This window comes from Lithobates pipiens, unplaced genomic scaffold (genome assembly GCF_037356315.1).
Source record: "Lithobates pipiens isolate NorthernLeopardFrog02 unplaced genomic scaffold, aLitPip1_a1.2 Scaffold_18, whole genome shotgun sequence".
NCBI lineage: Eukaryota > Metazoa > Chordata > Amphibia > Anura > Ranidae > Lithobates > Lithobates pipiens.
Genome location: NW_027507758.1, coordinates 431364957 through 431381660, shown reverse-complemented (window position 1 = coordinate 431381660; position 16704 = coordinate 431364957). Strand labels below are relative to the sequence as shown.

The following is a 16704-nucleotide window of genomic DNA, read 5'->3' as shown; positions in this document are numbered from 1 at the left end:
TTTAAACATTATTTCTGTAAGTGCGCATTTGTCTCTTACGTTCGATTAAAATTTTACTTGGGTTTTACACTATTGTGAGTCTTATTACCTTCTATGTAATTCGGTGAGAGGGAGTGTATTTGGAGGTGAACGGGTTCCAGAGTTCCTCTGCATCCATTTGTGAAAACCCTGGACTGGGGGAATCAGTCATCCGCTCTGCATGGTTCTCTGTAATAAGGAACCATACACCTTCGGTAAGCGGCAGTAATATCTGTGGTGGAGGTTGTGCACGCTTCACGTTCGTTTTGGATATTTATGCTGTCACTATATCACTGTGGAATACTTTGGAAATAGACATTTTTCATGGACTTTATGAACACTTTAATATTCAATGTTATGATTTTTTTCACATATATTGAGGTTTTATTTATGTTTTAAGGCAATTGGTCATTAGTTGTCACATGTGCTTTTCCTTTGAATGTTCACATCATATTAGGACAATTTATTATTATTTATGGTATCTTCATTGACAACATTGATATATATTTGAAATTTCCTTGCACAGAAAACTTCTCCGCATAGGATTCACAAATTATTAAGTTAAAGTGATTGGAGTTTTTTTCACATAGGTGCATTTTTTTGTGTTATTTAGTTAAATTTATTTTTTTAGCGCAACCCACCCTTTTTCTCTTTATTCCAAATGTAGTATAACATTTGGGTTGCTGCTTTTTCATAGTTTTTTTTTTATCTGATAAGCGCGGTTTTTTCCTCTTTTTTATCTTGCATTTGATGTTTGTTTTCTCTAAATGTGTTCAGTTTGTTTGCCAAAAAAAAAAGCACCAGCCGCCACTGGTTCACATACTTTTTCTTACAACTCTCCATTTTTCCTTTGGAAAGTACTGTACACATAAAAGAGACCCGAGCCTGACACACACAGATGGTCCAGACAAATTCTCAGCGTTGTTTTCCTGCGAGCCGAATATATTTCGGAGTTGATGTATATGGGATATTGGGGGCTGGTAATATCCAGGCAGCCTGTATTTATTCCCTATGCACCAAAGTCTGTCCGGCCGTCATTTCTAGTTATTTCCATCCCTGGCCTCTTGGCAATGACTCTGTTGACAGCGGTTGCCATTGAGACAGAAGAAGCTCCAGAGCTTTCTGCATGAGGCTGAGCAGCCAATCGGGATGCGGGCAGCGGGTCATGTGAGGCGGTGGTGGATTATAGACCGTGCAGCTGGCTTGCTGGGTTTTAGTTCGGAGCTGAGCTGGACTCGGTGCTGGAAGGACGAGCGGGAAGATGTTCGGGAGCCTGCTCAGAGACTTCGACGAAGACCCGTTCTTTTCGTGAGTCCATTACATGTGTGACCCGTACATGTGTGACCCGTACTGAGCTTCGTGCTGCTACGGGGCTACAAGCCATTGCAAGTTGTAGCCTGTATGTGTGTGGAGAACCCCGGCCTCGTTTGTATTCTATGTGTAGAAGTGTAAAGGAATACAATGAAGTGTATATCTGCTTCTTTCACTGTAATTCGTGTTACTTTGTGGAGAAACTTTCTGACGCCTCATAATGTGTCCGCTACAATCCAGTGTCATTTTGTGACGCTTCCATAAAGTTGGGGGGGGGGGGGGGGGAGTAAACAGTGCCTTGCATTGACCACTGTGCAAAGTATTGCCCCCCCCACAATGGAGGTCGGCCATTCTTCATTCACACAGCCGTAATCATGTTACCGATCTTATTAAGCACACGATCAGAAAATCGCAAGGAAAATTCCGCTTTTGAATCGATCGTACGATAATTGGATTGTTAGTGCAGAACTCGTGTTTTCTGGGAGAAAATCCCATGTGTAATGATCAGTAAATGACTTTTATATGGAGGCGTTTAAATGCAAAAAGACATGTATTCATACATAACCACTTCACTTCAGCTCCGGAAGGTTTCCCCCCCCCCCCCTTCGTGACCAGGCCATATTTTGTAGTTTGACACTTCATTACTTTAGCCACTTCAATACCAGGCACTTAGACACCTTCCTGCCCAGGCCAATTTTCAGCCTTCAGCGCTGTAGCAATTTGAATGACAATTGCGCGGTCATGCTACCCAAACAAATTTTTCCTCATTTTGTTCCCACAAATAGATCTTTATTTTGGTGGTATTTGATCACCTCTGCGATTTTAATTTTTTTGCGCAACAAATAAAAAAAGACAGAAAATTTGGAAAAAATAAAAGTTTTTTGTTGTTTCTGTAAAAAAAAAAAAAAATAATTGTAAATAAGTAAGTTTTCTTCTTCAATGATGGGCACTGATATGGCTGCACTGATATGAACTGATAAAGCGGCACTGATGGGCACTGATTAGGTGGCACTGGTAAGCAGCACTTATGGGTGGCACTGGTAAGCAGCACTTATGGGTGGCACTAATAGTTGGCACTCCTGGGCACTGATGGGTGGCATTGCTGGGCATCGCTGATTTAATTTGTCACATGATGGTGCCAGTCAGTGACCATTTGTGAGCACTGATTAGCACAGATTGGGCTGTCATTTGCACATGTGGATGGCCATGGGGTACATACCTGGCCATCCTCATGTTGCCCCTTCTTCCTGGTGGTCTAGTGTGGGCATCCGGGGGGGAGCTATCAGGATTTATATAGCGCCAGCAATTTACGCAGCGCTTTACAATATAAAAGGGAGACAATACAGTTACAATACAATAAAATACAAGAGGATTAAGAGGGCCCTGCTTAGAAGAGCTTACAATCTAATAGGGTGGGGCAGGTGGTACAAAAGGTTATAACTGTTGGGAATGAGCTGATGGAAGTGGTAGGAGATTAGTTGGAGACATGATAGGCTTCCCTGAATAGATGAGTTTTCAGGGTTCGCCCGAAGGTAGCAAGAGTAGGGGATAGCCGGACCAGTGGAGGTAGCGAGTTCCAGAGGATCGGAGAGGCTCTGGAGAAATCCTCTACTTGCGTCTGTAAGACGCGAGTGAAGAAAAGCCGATCAATGGCTCCTCCTATTCTCCGCCGGAGGCTCTTTATCATGTTTAGACTGACACACCGCTCCATCAATCGCTGCGATGTACGCCACCAAGGGCGCGTGGCGGCTGTTATCCTGAAGGATGTCATATGGCTAGTTCTGATGGACGTCATATGGCCAGTCAGGATAACAGAACCACTTCTCAGACATCAATCTACTATTGACCAGGCAGGAGTGGTTAACTGATAATTGCGCGGCCATGCCACATTGTACCCAATGTATATTGTGTGTGTGTGTGTGTGTGTATATATATATATATATATATATATATATATATATATATATATATATATATATATATATATATATATATATATATATATATATATATATATATATATATATATATATATATATATATATATACATTATATCCCCTCTGCATTTTTTTTTTTTTTTTTTGTGACATGAAAAAAAAAACCCCATAAAACAATATTTTTTTATTTTCTGCTATAAAACGTATCAAAAAAAGTGAAAGTTATAGCATCTAAAACTACTAATGGCGGTGATCATAAACTTTTAGACCCCTTTCACACCAGGGCGTTTTGCAGGCGCCATAGCGTTAGAAATAGCGCCTGTAATCCGCCCTAAAAAAGCTGCACCATTGTCTGTAGTGTGAAAGCCCGAGGGCTTTCACACTACATCGGTGCGCTGGCAGGACGTCAGGGAAAAGTCCTGCCAGCAGCTTCTTTGGAACGGTGAAGGAGCGGTGTGTTTACCGCTCCTCCACTGCAGCTCCACCGCTGCTCCACATTGAAATCAATGGGGCAGCGATGTAATACTGCCAGCAAAATGCCGCTATTGCGGTGTATTGCTGGCGGTTTTAACCCTTTCTCGGCCGCTAGTGGGGGTAAAAGCGGCCGAAATGCACTGCAAAAATAGCGACTTTTTATGCTATGGGCTATGTGGTGTGAAAGGGGTCATAATGGGACAGCGATAGTATGGTAGGCAATCTGACACACATCACCAGTGACACTTATACATGATAATACTATACACTGTCACTGTATGAATGACACTGGCTGGGAAGGGGTTAACATCTAGGGTTAAAAACATGCCTAACTATGTGGCTCTGGGCTATGATTGTACACACCAGGTCACGGCCATGAATCATTGGCCGGCACTTGCTGACAGGCTCCTGCTGTGATTTGTGCGGGTTGGGTGGCGTGCGCATGACCAACGGGTATGCCGCTTTGCCAACGGTGACAGCTCGTCCATAGTACATGGCATGCAGGAAGCCGAGACTGATAATTTGTTTCCCTTATTTTGTTTAGACTTAATTTACACATTTACAAACGCGTATATATGCGTAAACCATATGTTCATAGAAGCAGATTTTTAGATTCCGTGTTACGAATCTGAAAGTGCCCGCTGTACCATGTACTTGTATGAGAAAGTATCCTGTTCTCTTTGTATTGTTCCTTTATGTAACATCCCTGGGGTTCCTGCAAGTCCCTCTGCTTTCCTATTAAAAAACTGACCACACTAAGCAGGAGAACACCTTGTGGCCAGTCCTCTAGCAATGCCTGGAACTCAGCATGCTCTCCTCCAATGATCAGACTTATCCTGACATGCCCACGCTGCACAGCCTTTCACTGGGAAGCTCAGAGTGCTGCTGCATCTCCTCCCCCCAGCACTTATGCAGCTGAGAGCAGAGGGAATGCAGTCACATAAAAAAGGGGAGAGTGTAGATCGATATAAAATGCGATTTTAAACCGCTTTACAAGGTAATTGCTTACATTCGCTCAGTGTGCTGCAGTTTCTCTATCTAAAGCGTGTGTGCGTGCAGATAGATACCTATACACAAATGTAGAGGTGCACCGAAATATCGGCCGAAAAAAGGTGTTTTCGGTATCGGCCGATAGCACAAATCATACCGAAAGGGGGCGGGGTCCGCCCCGGGTGCCGCCCATTGTGACAGTTTCCTCAGCTCCCTCCTCCCCATCCTCGATCTTGGTGTGTGTGTGATGCCACTGATTTCCCCCTCCTCCTCGCCATGATCCTCTTCTCCTCCCTACTTGTCACAGCGGGAGACTGCTATGTCCAGGAGCTGTGAGAAATGTTATGCCGTGCTGTGACAAAAGTCCCGCCCTCCTCCTAGACCAGCTCGTGTGATAGACGCAGTGTTCTGTTTATCACACGAGCTGGTCTAGGAGGAGGGCGGGATCTTTGTCATAGCGCGGCCAAACGTTTCACACTTGGCTCCGTGACACATCGGGAGACGATGGTGAGGATGGGCACGGTGAGGCTGCATGGACTGGCACAGAGGCTGCATTGATGGGCACTGGTGAGGCTGCATCATATCTGCTAGAGGTGCACTGCATGGAAATGTTGCTAATACTATTAGCAATGTGTTATATAAATACCATATTTTTTGCTCCATAAGATGCACCTGACCATAAGACACACCTAGGTTTTAGAGGTTGAAAACAAGAAAAAAAATATTCTGAACCAAATGGTGTACTAAAATATTTTCCAGTGCCCATGAAATGCAGAGTAATTATTTACCCCGTTAATGACCAGTCCATTTTTTTGCAATACGGCACTGTATTGCTTTAACTGACAACGTTGTACTCAAACAAAATGTACCCCCCCCCCCCCCCCCCCCCCACAAATAGAGCTTTCGTTTGGTGGTGTTTGCTCATCTCTGTGGTTATTTTTTGTGCTATAAACAAAAAAAGAGCAACAATTTTGAAAAAAAAAAACAATATTTTTTTGCTATAATAAATATCCTCAAAAAATTTAAAAAATGTCTTCATCAGTTTAGCCCAATATGTATTCTTCTACATATTTGTGGTAAAAATAATTAAAAAATATCGCAATAACCGTAGTATTGATTGGTTTGCACAAAGGTTATGTCATCTAGGGAATAGATTTATGGCATTTTTATTCTATCTATTTATATTTTTACTAGTAATGGCTGCGCCTTTTAGTGGGACTTTAACATTGCTATTTTTTTTTTTTTTTGGTACCACTGACATACAGCGATCAGTGCTATAAAAATGCACTGATTACTGTATAAATGTCACTGGCAGGGAAGGGGTTAACACTATGGGGGCGATCAAGGGGTTATGTGTGTTCCCTCTCCTATCACACACAAATACCTGTCCTTGCTCTCATGCCCATGATCGCGGGTGGCCGGCGGCAATTGCACCTGCCTGCTATAGCTGTTAAGGGAGCTTCCATACGGGTACGGCGATTCGCGCAGTGGCACCACTCTGCTGCCGTATATCGACACGAGCCGGTTGGCAAGTAATTAAACAGTTTTACATGGTAATTTTTAACATTCACTTTAAAAAAAACGAAATGCCTATGTGAATTAGGCCCAAGTGTGCAGGTATGAATGAGTCCTTCGTTGTCTTTAACAACTTGCCAACCGACTCACGCACATATATCGGCAAAGTGGTTGGTTAATGCGAAACCCAGTACCCGTACGTCGGCTCCTTATTAGGAGCCATAGCAGGCATGTGCACCCTCTGCACTGCAGGGGACCTGATGCGTGTGGTCAGCAGGCACGATCGCAGGTGGCCACCCACGATCGTGGGCATGAGAGCCAGAATGGGGATTTGGGTCTGTAAATGAACAAATCCTCGTTCTGACAGGAGAGAAGAGACAAATCTACTGTTTGTAGTAATTATGAACAGCAATATGTCTCCTCCTCCAGTCAGTCCCATCTTCCCACAGTTAGAAACGCTCACAGGGGAATGCATTTAACCCCTTGATTGCCCCCTAGTGTTAATCCCTTCCCTGCCAGTGACATTTACACAGTAATTGGTGCATTTTTATAGCTCTGATCGCTGCATAAATGTTAGTGGTCCCAAAAAAGTGTCACGTGTCCTATCCGCTGCAATGTCGCAGTCCTGTACAAATTGCAGATCACCGCCATTACACTTGTTCTCGTTCTGTACAATATGTAAGTGGGCATTTGTGTGTGCATTTGCACACGAGGTGCAAATTACTGAGCAAAAAAAAATGACTTTTCTATTTTCCCTCCAATTTTATTTTTTTACTTAAGAATGCATGCTGCTTGTTTACGCACCAGTGTGCATAGGCACATTTGCAATTATTGGGCTGTATTTTAGCTCAATCTGCAGTGTGCAAGAGGCCTTACAGTGTGAATTGGCCCTTGATGGTTTCTTAGAACAGTTCCATTCAAGGCATTCTGGGTATCTATGATGGCTGCTTGTCATAGCTGATCACATGTGCAGCACCATGGCAGTGGCAGATCAAACCGACAGTGGGATGCCAGTTTCCTTGGCTGAAAAGGATAGGAGGGTTTGGTTCCACTTTAAAGCCCAACTCCGGGAAAACTAAAACTCCTCTCTCGCAAAGGGGCCGTGTAGCCACATGACCATGCAGACCAATGAGAAGCACATCTGAGGCTGCTACTTCCGGTATGAAGAAAGAAGAGCTTCTCATTGGTCAGTTTAGTCACACTGACCAATGAGCTCCTGCCATTGCAAGCATTATGGTGTACGGACTGCTACACCAGCAACGTTAGGCATTACGGCCTCTATGTGCAACGGGGTCCAGAGGGGTTGCCAGGATATTTTAGAGTTGTAACATTTATTGTGTGGGTGGTCCCTACATTCCCACATACAATGCAATGCTTTTGGCCTTCAGTGCGCTTTAGAGAAGAGGCTGCGGCAGCTGGTCTTATACTGTGGATAAGACATAGAGTAAAGGTTCTTGTTATGTGTACTCTTCAAGCATTTAACCCTTGCAGTGTGGGGGAAGCCTCACTGCAAAGGAATTTATTTTGCTTTTCCCAGAGTTAAGCTTCAACCCCTTCCCTGGCATCCCTTTAAATAGAATGGCTTGGGGGTGGCAAAGATTGTGAACAAGTGACCCCTGTCACATTTTTAGAAGGATCAGCAATCATGAGACCAATGTCATAGTGGTCACATGATTGGAAACCCATCATACTGACTACCATTCAGTAGTTTGGCCCAAGAGCTGTCTCTGACAGCTCAGTCTTTGTGCTGGGGGGGTGTTCTTTTAGCACATAAACACCGGATGCTCAGAGTGTCGCCCACTGCACGCTCTCAGCATAAAGGCCGAGCTGCCTGCGCTATGTGCAGTGTCTGGGCGTTAAAGCCCACCCTTTTTACTATTGCACATATGTGTTGGGATGTTGTAAACAGGATAAAGTTTTTAATGTATGTCCTGTAGTCTGTGTCAATAGCATTACTACAGCAGTTTCTTCCATAACTCAACGTTATTACCTGTTTTTCCTGCCAGTAGGATCAGGCAGGGTGTGTCAACACTGGTTGCATCAGCGCATTCTCGTGTAGCTCATAGGTGAGAGATTGACCAATAGTTTTTTTCAGTACCGATATTTCGGCAACCTCTCAGGCCGATAACCAATATTCTGTACATTTAAAAAAGAAAAAAAAAAATCGAATTTGTGACCGATACCAATTTTTTTTTTTTAAGAAATGCTGCACCTACGATGCTGCTATTTTAAACTGCTTTATGTATTTAGATAGGCCATTTATAAGCTGAATTCAACTGCTGGCACTTAGTTTGAGGATAATAAGGCCTCATGCACACGGACGTTTTTACAGCCGCTTTTTTGAGCGTTTTTTGCAGCTTAAAAAGGCCTGTCCATGTTAGTCTATGGCTTCATGCCCACCTAGGCGTTTTTGAGCTGCAAATGGCATAGGCGTTTTTAAGCTGTAAAAAAAAACCAGGACCAGTGCGTTCCCTGGCGCGGAGCTAGAGCTGTAAAAAACGCGAATCGCGGGAAAACGCGCATAAACGCGCAACATATTTTCTTTGTTTTCTGAGTGCTATAGCCAAGAGATGTGTTTCTTTAAAAACGCTACTTAACGCTAACGCTAAAAAACGTGCAAAATCGCCAATGCAAAAGGCGGTAAAAATCACGTTTTTAACGCCGATTTTTCCAGGCGTCGGAGCTAGCTTTGCAGCCAGTTTTTTAAAACGTCCGTGTGCATGAGCACTAAAGGTGGAATAGTATTTGGCACGTGGCCAATCACCACTGTCCAGACAGAGGGTTAGGGGTCCTACAGCCTCATAAGACACTATAAGTCATAAGACTGCTATATACTGCTGATGAGAAAAGGTATTTAGCAGTTTATATTTACTAAAACAATTGTATTTCTATGTTGTGTACTGTCGGAGACCAGATATAGTAAATGCAGGGTCCCGGGTTTAGTAATCCTTTAAGTGTTGGCAATCTTGACGAGAGAATTTCATTCACAGATGCCACCACAATTCCTGAGGTGACCATTCACAGGGATAATACATGATTGTTAATGATTCTCTTTTAGGATGCACCAGAGTGCTGCCACCACCACATAAAATGCTTGCTTACCTTAACGTATGGAACCTATATATAATATACAGGTCTTAACATGTTGGTTTCAATGTAAGGTATCCCCTCCACCTCTCATGGGGACAATGGAATAGAGTATGTGTTAAAACCCCTGCCATGTCTTCATTGCTTTCTGTGTCCATCATGAAGTGTTGGAAAATGGCACATTCCCAGTAATATGGGGGGGGGGGGGGGGTGTATTTTCTCATATCGTCTTCCAGGACAGCCTTTGAGATATAGGGCTCCTCCCTCCGGGACAGGAAACACGTCAAGCCAATTAAATAAAAGGTGTGGTCCTCCAGGCCCTCCTCAGTTTTTGTGTTTCCTGCCGGACGGGAAGGAGCACGTCTTGGAACTGGTAAGGGGAGCTCCTTCTCAGGGGTTTTACCTGGGGAGAGCGCCTTGATGGACCTGGCCCTTAGCACCCCTCGGTCCGAACGAAGGGAGGAGAGGGTAGCTTTCAGTCCCCGCTGCCATTTAAACGTTCGGAGAGAACGGGACCCCGATACGCGGCAATCTCCCCCTCGGAGCGCTAACCGCTCGTACCTGTCGGTCGGAGGCGGCGGGAGACGTTCGCTCTACCAACCGGCGTTCGGGTACTGTGAGCGGTGCGTTCGTAAGAACGCACGGCGTCGGGGCGGAGTTTTTGCGCTCTGGCGTACGGAAGTGGGAGAGACGCACTTCCGCCGGATTCGCGTCATCAGGGGGCGCCGCAGGACCCGTTCCAGTCCTTTGGGCGCGGCGGTGTGACTACAGGGTTGCCTGGAGCAGTGTGAAGGCTCAGAGAGACTGAGTGATACACAGGAACCATGGAGAGTGCGGTTGTGCAGGTGGACTCCGGTTCAACAGGCTCCAGTACCTCTCAGGTAAGCTTGGTGAGGGCAGACCAGGACTTACACTGGGGGGTGGGGGGTCACTCTGACCCGTAGCACCTTCCCGGGGTGGAGAACCTGCTGGTGAAGGGGGGCACTTCCTAAAACAGACCCTAGAAGCACAGTGGTGTGGTCAGGGGTGGTATTTTAATGGGACCCTGTTTTTCTTTGTTTTTAGGTTAAACAGGACAGAGCCCAGATACCTTTACCCAGAAGGAAATGTGCCGTGTGTGGGGCTAAGTTAGGCACCGGTTGGGAGAAGCCGCTTTGCCCAGATTGTGTCAGTAGCCTGGTAAAAGAGGACTCGGTGGCAGCTTGTCACAATGTTTTAACATCCGTAAAGGATGAGATTGCATCCACCTTCCAATCTTTTAAAAACATGATGGATAGGATGCAGGGTCCTTCTGTCTCTTTACCCAGAGCCGTGAGTATGCCTTCCTTATCCGAACCAAGTCAGGAGGAGGAGGTGGATAGGGAGAGGTTATCCAGGTCATTAGCCTCCTCTAGGACAGAGTCTACTTCAGAATCTGAGGGGGAGGAAGAGGCCATTAGATCAGCCAGATACAAGCTGTCTTTGGATGATGTGGGTGACCTCCTCAAGGCTATATATGACACCTTAGAGATCAGAGAAGAACAGGTCCAGCTTTCAAAACACGACATGATGTATCAAGGGTCGAGTGTAATGAAAGACAGGGTATTCCCCGTCCATAAGTCGCTAGTGGAGGCGATTCTGCTGGAGTGGGAACAACCGGAAAAAAGGCCATTTTTTTCAGGTAGCCTTAGAAGGAGGTTCCCTTTTGAATCGGATGCGGTGCATCCCTGGAACAAGGTTCCCAAATTAGACGCTCCCTTGGCTAAGGTCTCTAAGAAGACAGATTTGGCCTTTGATGATATGGGTTCACTCAGGGACCCTATGGATAAGAGGGGAGATCTGCTGCTCAGGAGAGCCTGGGATGCCTCTTCCATTGGGCTTAAACCGGCCCTAGCAGCTACCTGTGTGGCCAGAAACTTGGAGTGTTGGCTTACACAGTTACAATCACATATTTCTGCAGGTACTTCTAGGCAACAGCTGTTGAAGTCCTTTCCGCTACTGTTTAAAGCGGTGGGCTTTTTAGCGGATGCCTCTGCAGAATCAGTCAAACTGGCTGCTAGATCAGCAGCACTAGTGAACGCTGCCAGAAGGGCCGTTTGGCTTAAAACCTGGTCAGGAGACACAGCTTCAAAACTAAAGTTGTGTGGATTACCCTTTTCAGGGGACCATTTGTTTGGGCCCGGCCTGCAAGAGGCGTTAGAGCGCACGCAGGATAGGAAGAAAGCTTTCCCAGAAAGGAAAAAGAGACCTGAAGGGAAACGCCTTTTTCGAAGCCCCAGGCAGCAAAACCTGCAGGAAAGGGAGGTTCGCCCCAAAAAGCATTGGACGGGTCACAAGGGAAGAGGCAGAGGAGGTATCTTATTCAATCCTCCTCAACCCTCCCCTAAAACCCAGTGACTCCTGCGTCCCGGTGGGAGGAAGACTGGGGAAGTTCCTCCCACAGTGGGAAGCTTCAACCGAAAGTCCGTTCATTCGAGATCTTGTAAGGAACGGCTACAGGTTGGAGTTTGGTTCAGTTCCCCTCCCGAACTTTCAAGTAACAAGGTTACCAAGGGACCAAGAGAAAGCAGAGGCTTTGGCTCTTCTTCTGGGGGATCTGGTGGACCAAGAAGTAATGGTGCAGGTACCTCAGGAGGAGCGAGGCTTGGGGGTTTACTCCCACGTATTCGTGGTAAAGAAACCTTCGGGGAAGTTCAGGTTAATACTGAATCTCCGTCCCCTGAACAGATTTATAAAATACAAGCGGTTCCGGATGGAGTCAATCTTCTCGGTAACCAAATTCCTGTTTCAGGGCTGTCACATGGCCACAGTGGATCTCAGGGATGCATATTTGCATATCCCGATTCATCCGGAATCTCAGAGATTTCTCAGGTTGGCGGTGAGGTTGAACACGGGGGTGTTACACCTCCAGTTTCGAGCTCTCCCCTTCGGGCTTTCAGCCTCACCAAGAGTCTTTACAAAAGTTCTGGCAGAGGCACTGGCCCCATTAAGGCTCAAGGCTATAACAGTGATCCCATATCTGGACGATCTACTGTTCATAGCCCAGTCGGCCCAACAGCTGCAGAGGGACATACAGGAGGCCTTGGTTTTCCTGCGCTCACTGGGGTGGCTGATAAACCAGGAAAAATCCCAGCTGACCCCCTCACAGGAGGTCCTGTATTTAGGATACAGGATTTCTTCAGTGGAAATGAGAGTATTTCTTCCGGAGGAGAAGATCGGCAAGCTAGAGCAGGCGGTAGCCCAGCTTCAATCTGGTCGGGAAGCCCAGATCAGGGAGGTGATGAGAGTCCTAGGGTTGATGACATCATGCTTTCCAGCGGTGGCCTGGGCAAGACATCATCAGCGTCCTTTACAAAGACTCATGCTCCGTTATTGGGATGGCAGGCAGGAGAGCCTGGATCAGGTTATGCCCCTATCCTCGGCAGTCAGGAGGTCTCTTTGGTGGTGGCGGGCCCAGGTCAACCTAGACAGGGGTCTTCCCTGGTCCCCACAAGCTACGGTGGTGGTCACGACCGATGCCAGTGCGCTGGGTTGGGGTGCCCACCTAGAGGGAACCTTAGCCCAGGGTTCCTGGTCGAACCTAGAGACAGGTCGTTCCTCAAACCAGAAGGAACTTCTGGCAGTCTGGAAAGCTATAGAAACATTCCAGTCCCGGTTACATGGCAGGGATCTGCAAGTTCGCTCAGACAATGTGACAGCAGTAGCCTACCTGAACAAGCAAGGGGGAACCAGAAGCCCTGCACTGCAGGTAATTGCGGACAAAATCTTCTGCTGGGCAGAGAAGAATTTGTCCTCAATATCAGCCATTCACCTAAAGGGAACCCAGAATTTCCTGGCCGACTTTCTCAGTCGCCAGAAGATAGGTCAGGACGAGTGGGCCCTCAACAAGGAAGTGTTCGAGGAGATCGTGTCATGCTGGGGAAGGCCAGAAATAGACCTATTTGCAACAGAAGGCAACAGGAAGGTGACACAATTTTTTTCGGTTCACCCACAGGATCGGGCCAGGGGGATAGACGCCCTTGTCAATCCATGGATGTTTGGCCTGTGTTACGCCTTTCCTCCCGTAAGGATGGTGGCGGAGGTTCTGCAGAAGTTCCGTTCGGAAACTACGGACCTCATTTTAGTAGCTCCTTTTTGGCCAAGGAGACCCTGGTTTGCCAGCATAAAGAGATTGGCCGTACATCCTCCGCTGTTTCTACCAGTCAGGGAGGACTTACTTTCCCAGGGGCCGATCCTGTGCCCTCAGATAGAGAGGCTCAAGCTTGCGGCCTGGTATCTGAGGAACAAATCTTAAGGTCACAGGGTTTCTCAGAAAGAGTGATTAAGACCTTGTTAGAATGCCGTAAACCTGTTACTAGGGCAATTTACGCCAAGGTAGGAAAGAGGTTTAATTCCTGGTTGCGAGAACAGGGGATTGCAAGTCCCGGGGTCCCGGCAGTCCTAGATTTTCTACAGGCAGGGGTAGAACTGGGCCTATCTATCAGCACTCTAAAGGTACAGGTGGCGCCCTTAAGTGTTTTCCTTCAGTCCTCCCTTCAGCAGAATCCATTTGTCAGGAACTTCTTCAAGGCTCTATCTAGATCCAGGCCTGTGAGAATGAAGTCCTGTCCTACTTGGGATTTGGCCTTGGTTCTTAGAGCTCTGACCCAAGATCCATTTGAACCATTAGAGGGGGCTTCACTTAAGTGGATTGTACTAAAGACTGTATTTTTAATAGCGATCACGTCAGCTAGAAGGGTCAGTGATCTACAAGCGCTCTCGGTCAGAGAGCCATTTCTGTTAATCTTAGAGGACAGGGTAGTACTTAAGACTGATCCTAGTTTTCTTCCTAAAGTGGTGTCCACTTTTCATAGGACACAGGATATTATTTTGCCAACTTTTTTCTCAACCTCAGACAAGGATGAGGCGAGATCTTTAAGTTTGTTAGACGTCAGGAGAAGTCTATTGATTTTTTTAGAAGCCACTAAGGTCTTCAGGAAGTCAGACTCACTTTTTGTTAATTTTTCGGGCGCCCGCAAGGGCTGCAAGGCGTCCAAAGCGTCTATCGCCAGGTGGATACGAATGGCGATAGTTAAAGCCTATGAGTTAGAGGGGAAGCAGGCACCCTTAGTTAAGGCACACTCTACAAGGGCGGTTTCCGCATCATGGGCAGAGAGGGCTGGAGCCTCTCCGGAGCAGATCTGCAAAGCAGCAACGTGGTCCAGCTACTCAACGTTCGCAAGACATTACCGTCTGGATTTATGGTCTGATAAAGAGCAGACTTTTGGACGTAAGGTCCTCCAGGCAGTGGTCCCGCCCTGACAAGGTGAGCTCCTTGCTTATCATCTCAAAGGCTGTCCTGGAAGACGATATGAGAAAACCGGAGTTAGACTTACTGGTAACTCTTTTTCTAGGAGTCTTCCAGGACAGCCTGGCTTCCCACCCAAAGTTGTTTAAATTGGACTAAGTGGTGAGGATGTGTATTAACATGATTGTTAGTGTGTTATGTCTTTTAGAGCCTCCCGGCGGTTCTTGGAGTAAAACTGAGGAGGGCCTGGAGGACCACACCTTTTATTTAATTGGCTTGACGTGTTTCCTGTCCCGGAGGGAGGAGCCCTATATCTCAAAGGCTGTCCTGGAAGACTCCTAGAAAAAGAGTTACCGGTAAGTCTAACTCCGGTTTTTCCTCACATTGGAGAGATTTATTTTTACTTCCCTAGTGGAACACGGGCAGAAAAAAAACTTTGATTAATCACAGCAGAGGCAGCCTATGCTCCCTGTAGTGTGTGTGTGTGTGTGTGTGTATACATGATCCCTCACAGGAGAGCCGCCCTGTAGCTGTAAATCTGCTGTAGGGCGGGCCGGAAGTGGTTAAGCTAAACTCCCCTATCAAACTGAAGGTTTAATTGGACTTTAAAGCGCACGTTCACCTTTTCAGTAAAAGCCAGAGGGCTTTCACAATGGAGCGGTGCGCTGGCAGGACGCAAAAAAAAGTCCTGCTAGCAGCATCTTTGGAGTGGTGTGTATACGGCTCCTCCACTGCTCCTGCCCATTGAAATCAATGGGCAGCGCGGCTATACTGCAACAGTGCTTTACGGGTGGTTTTAACCCTTTCTCGGCCACTACGGGGGGGTGTAAACGCATAATAGCGAATAGCGCTACAAAATTGATGGTAAAGCGCCGCTAAAAATAGCGGCACTTTACCGCCGACGCACTCGCAGCCCCAGTGTAAAAGGGGCCTCATACTATACACCCTCCCCACTCACCCCCTCCAATCCTCTCTGGATGTACGTCGATGGGTGATTAGTTGTTGTTGTTCATGCAGATGGTCTTATGGTCTCGCTACTTTCTGCAGGGCTTCCAGGATAGAGCTGAGCAATGCGTGGTGGTGGTGTGTGTTTTTTTTTATTTTTTTTTTTTTTTTTTTTTTTGGCTTTGGATAGAGTAAGGGAGAATTTTCCCTTCACTTCCTGTTCCATAACCAAAATACGGAATGAGGAAATCAAAACTTCTAGAACTAGTGTCCACATTGGAAGATTTCCCCCTCTACTCCTGCTCTAGTGACGACAACCCTAAATTTGGGGATTTTTCTTTCATCTTTAATTTTGATAACTGTCACCAGGATACATAGAAGGGGTGAATCTCCCTAAGGTCCGGTTCACACTGAGGCAGCTGACACTTACAGCGTGACTGCCTCAGGCGACCTGGACGCGACCGCTGCGGCGACTTGCAAAATGACTTCTGTATAGAAGTCAATGCAAGTCGCCCCCAAAGTCGTACAGGAACCTTTTTCTAAGTCAGAGCGACTTGTGACGCTCCGATTAGAACGGTTCATTGTACAGAACGGGACGCTACTTGTCAGGCGGCTAAGTCGCCTGACAAGTCGTCCTAGTGTGAACTGACCCTAAGGCTAGGTTCATATCTGCATGGGTGGTTCCCACTGCAGGCCTGCATCTGTTCCCACTGCCGCAATCGCCTGCAAAGTAAAACACGCTAGATGTGCATAGGTGCTATTAATCGCCTAATGTACTGCCCCACGCGTAGGAAATCATTCCCATGCGGGCTGTGATTTCTAACATGCTGCCGGGAAAATTTTCCTGCATTTCAGGAGGCACTGCAGCTATTCAAAATGCGTCTCGCAGAGCTGCATAAGGCATCTTTCACATGGGGCTGTCCGTTTTGACGGACTCCACTTGCTCAGCAGGGATCGCTTTGTTGATCCCCACTGAACCGGCGGATGACAGGTCCATCTCTGCTCACTGTAGGAGACGAACCTGTCAGAGCCCTGCTCTCTTCTGTAGGAGATCGGATGAAAACGGATCCGCCTGTCCATTTTTCATCTGATTCCACCCAAACCACCAGATGGATGAAAAATAGGGTTTCCATCTGTCTAGATTTGGCAGATTGGATGGT

At 46.6% G+C, this 16704-nt stretch overlaps 1 protein-coding gene across 4 annotated transcripts in view; it reads left to right on the top strand.

Annotated features, from left to right (window-relative positions):
* The first annotated feature begins 1152 nt into the window (after nucleotides 1–1152).
* MLF1 (myeloid leukemia factor 1) overlaps nucleotides 1153–16704 on the top strand; it is a 125566-nt gene continuing 110014 nt past the window's right edge. For 3 of the 4 annotated variants that reach the window (XM_077488083.1, XM_077488081.1, XM_077488082.1), the window contains exon 1: nucleotides 1159–1326. In XM_077488083.1, coding sequence (XP_077344209.1) covers nucleotides 1280–1326 — 47 coding nt within the window. In that variant the 5' untranslated portion in view covers nucleotides 1159–1279. Of the gene's footprint in view, nucleotides 1327–16704 lie in introns of all 4 variants that reach the window. The other variant, XM_077488084.1, reaches the window with a different exon arrangement.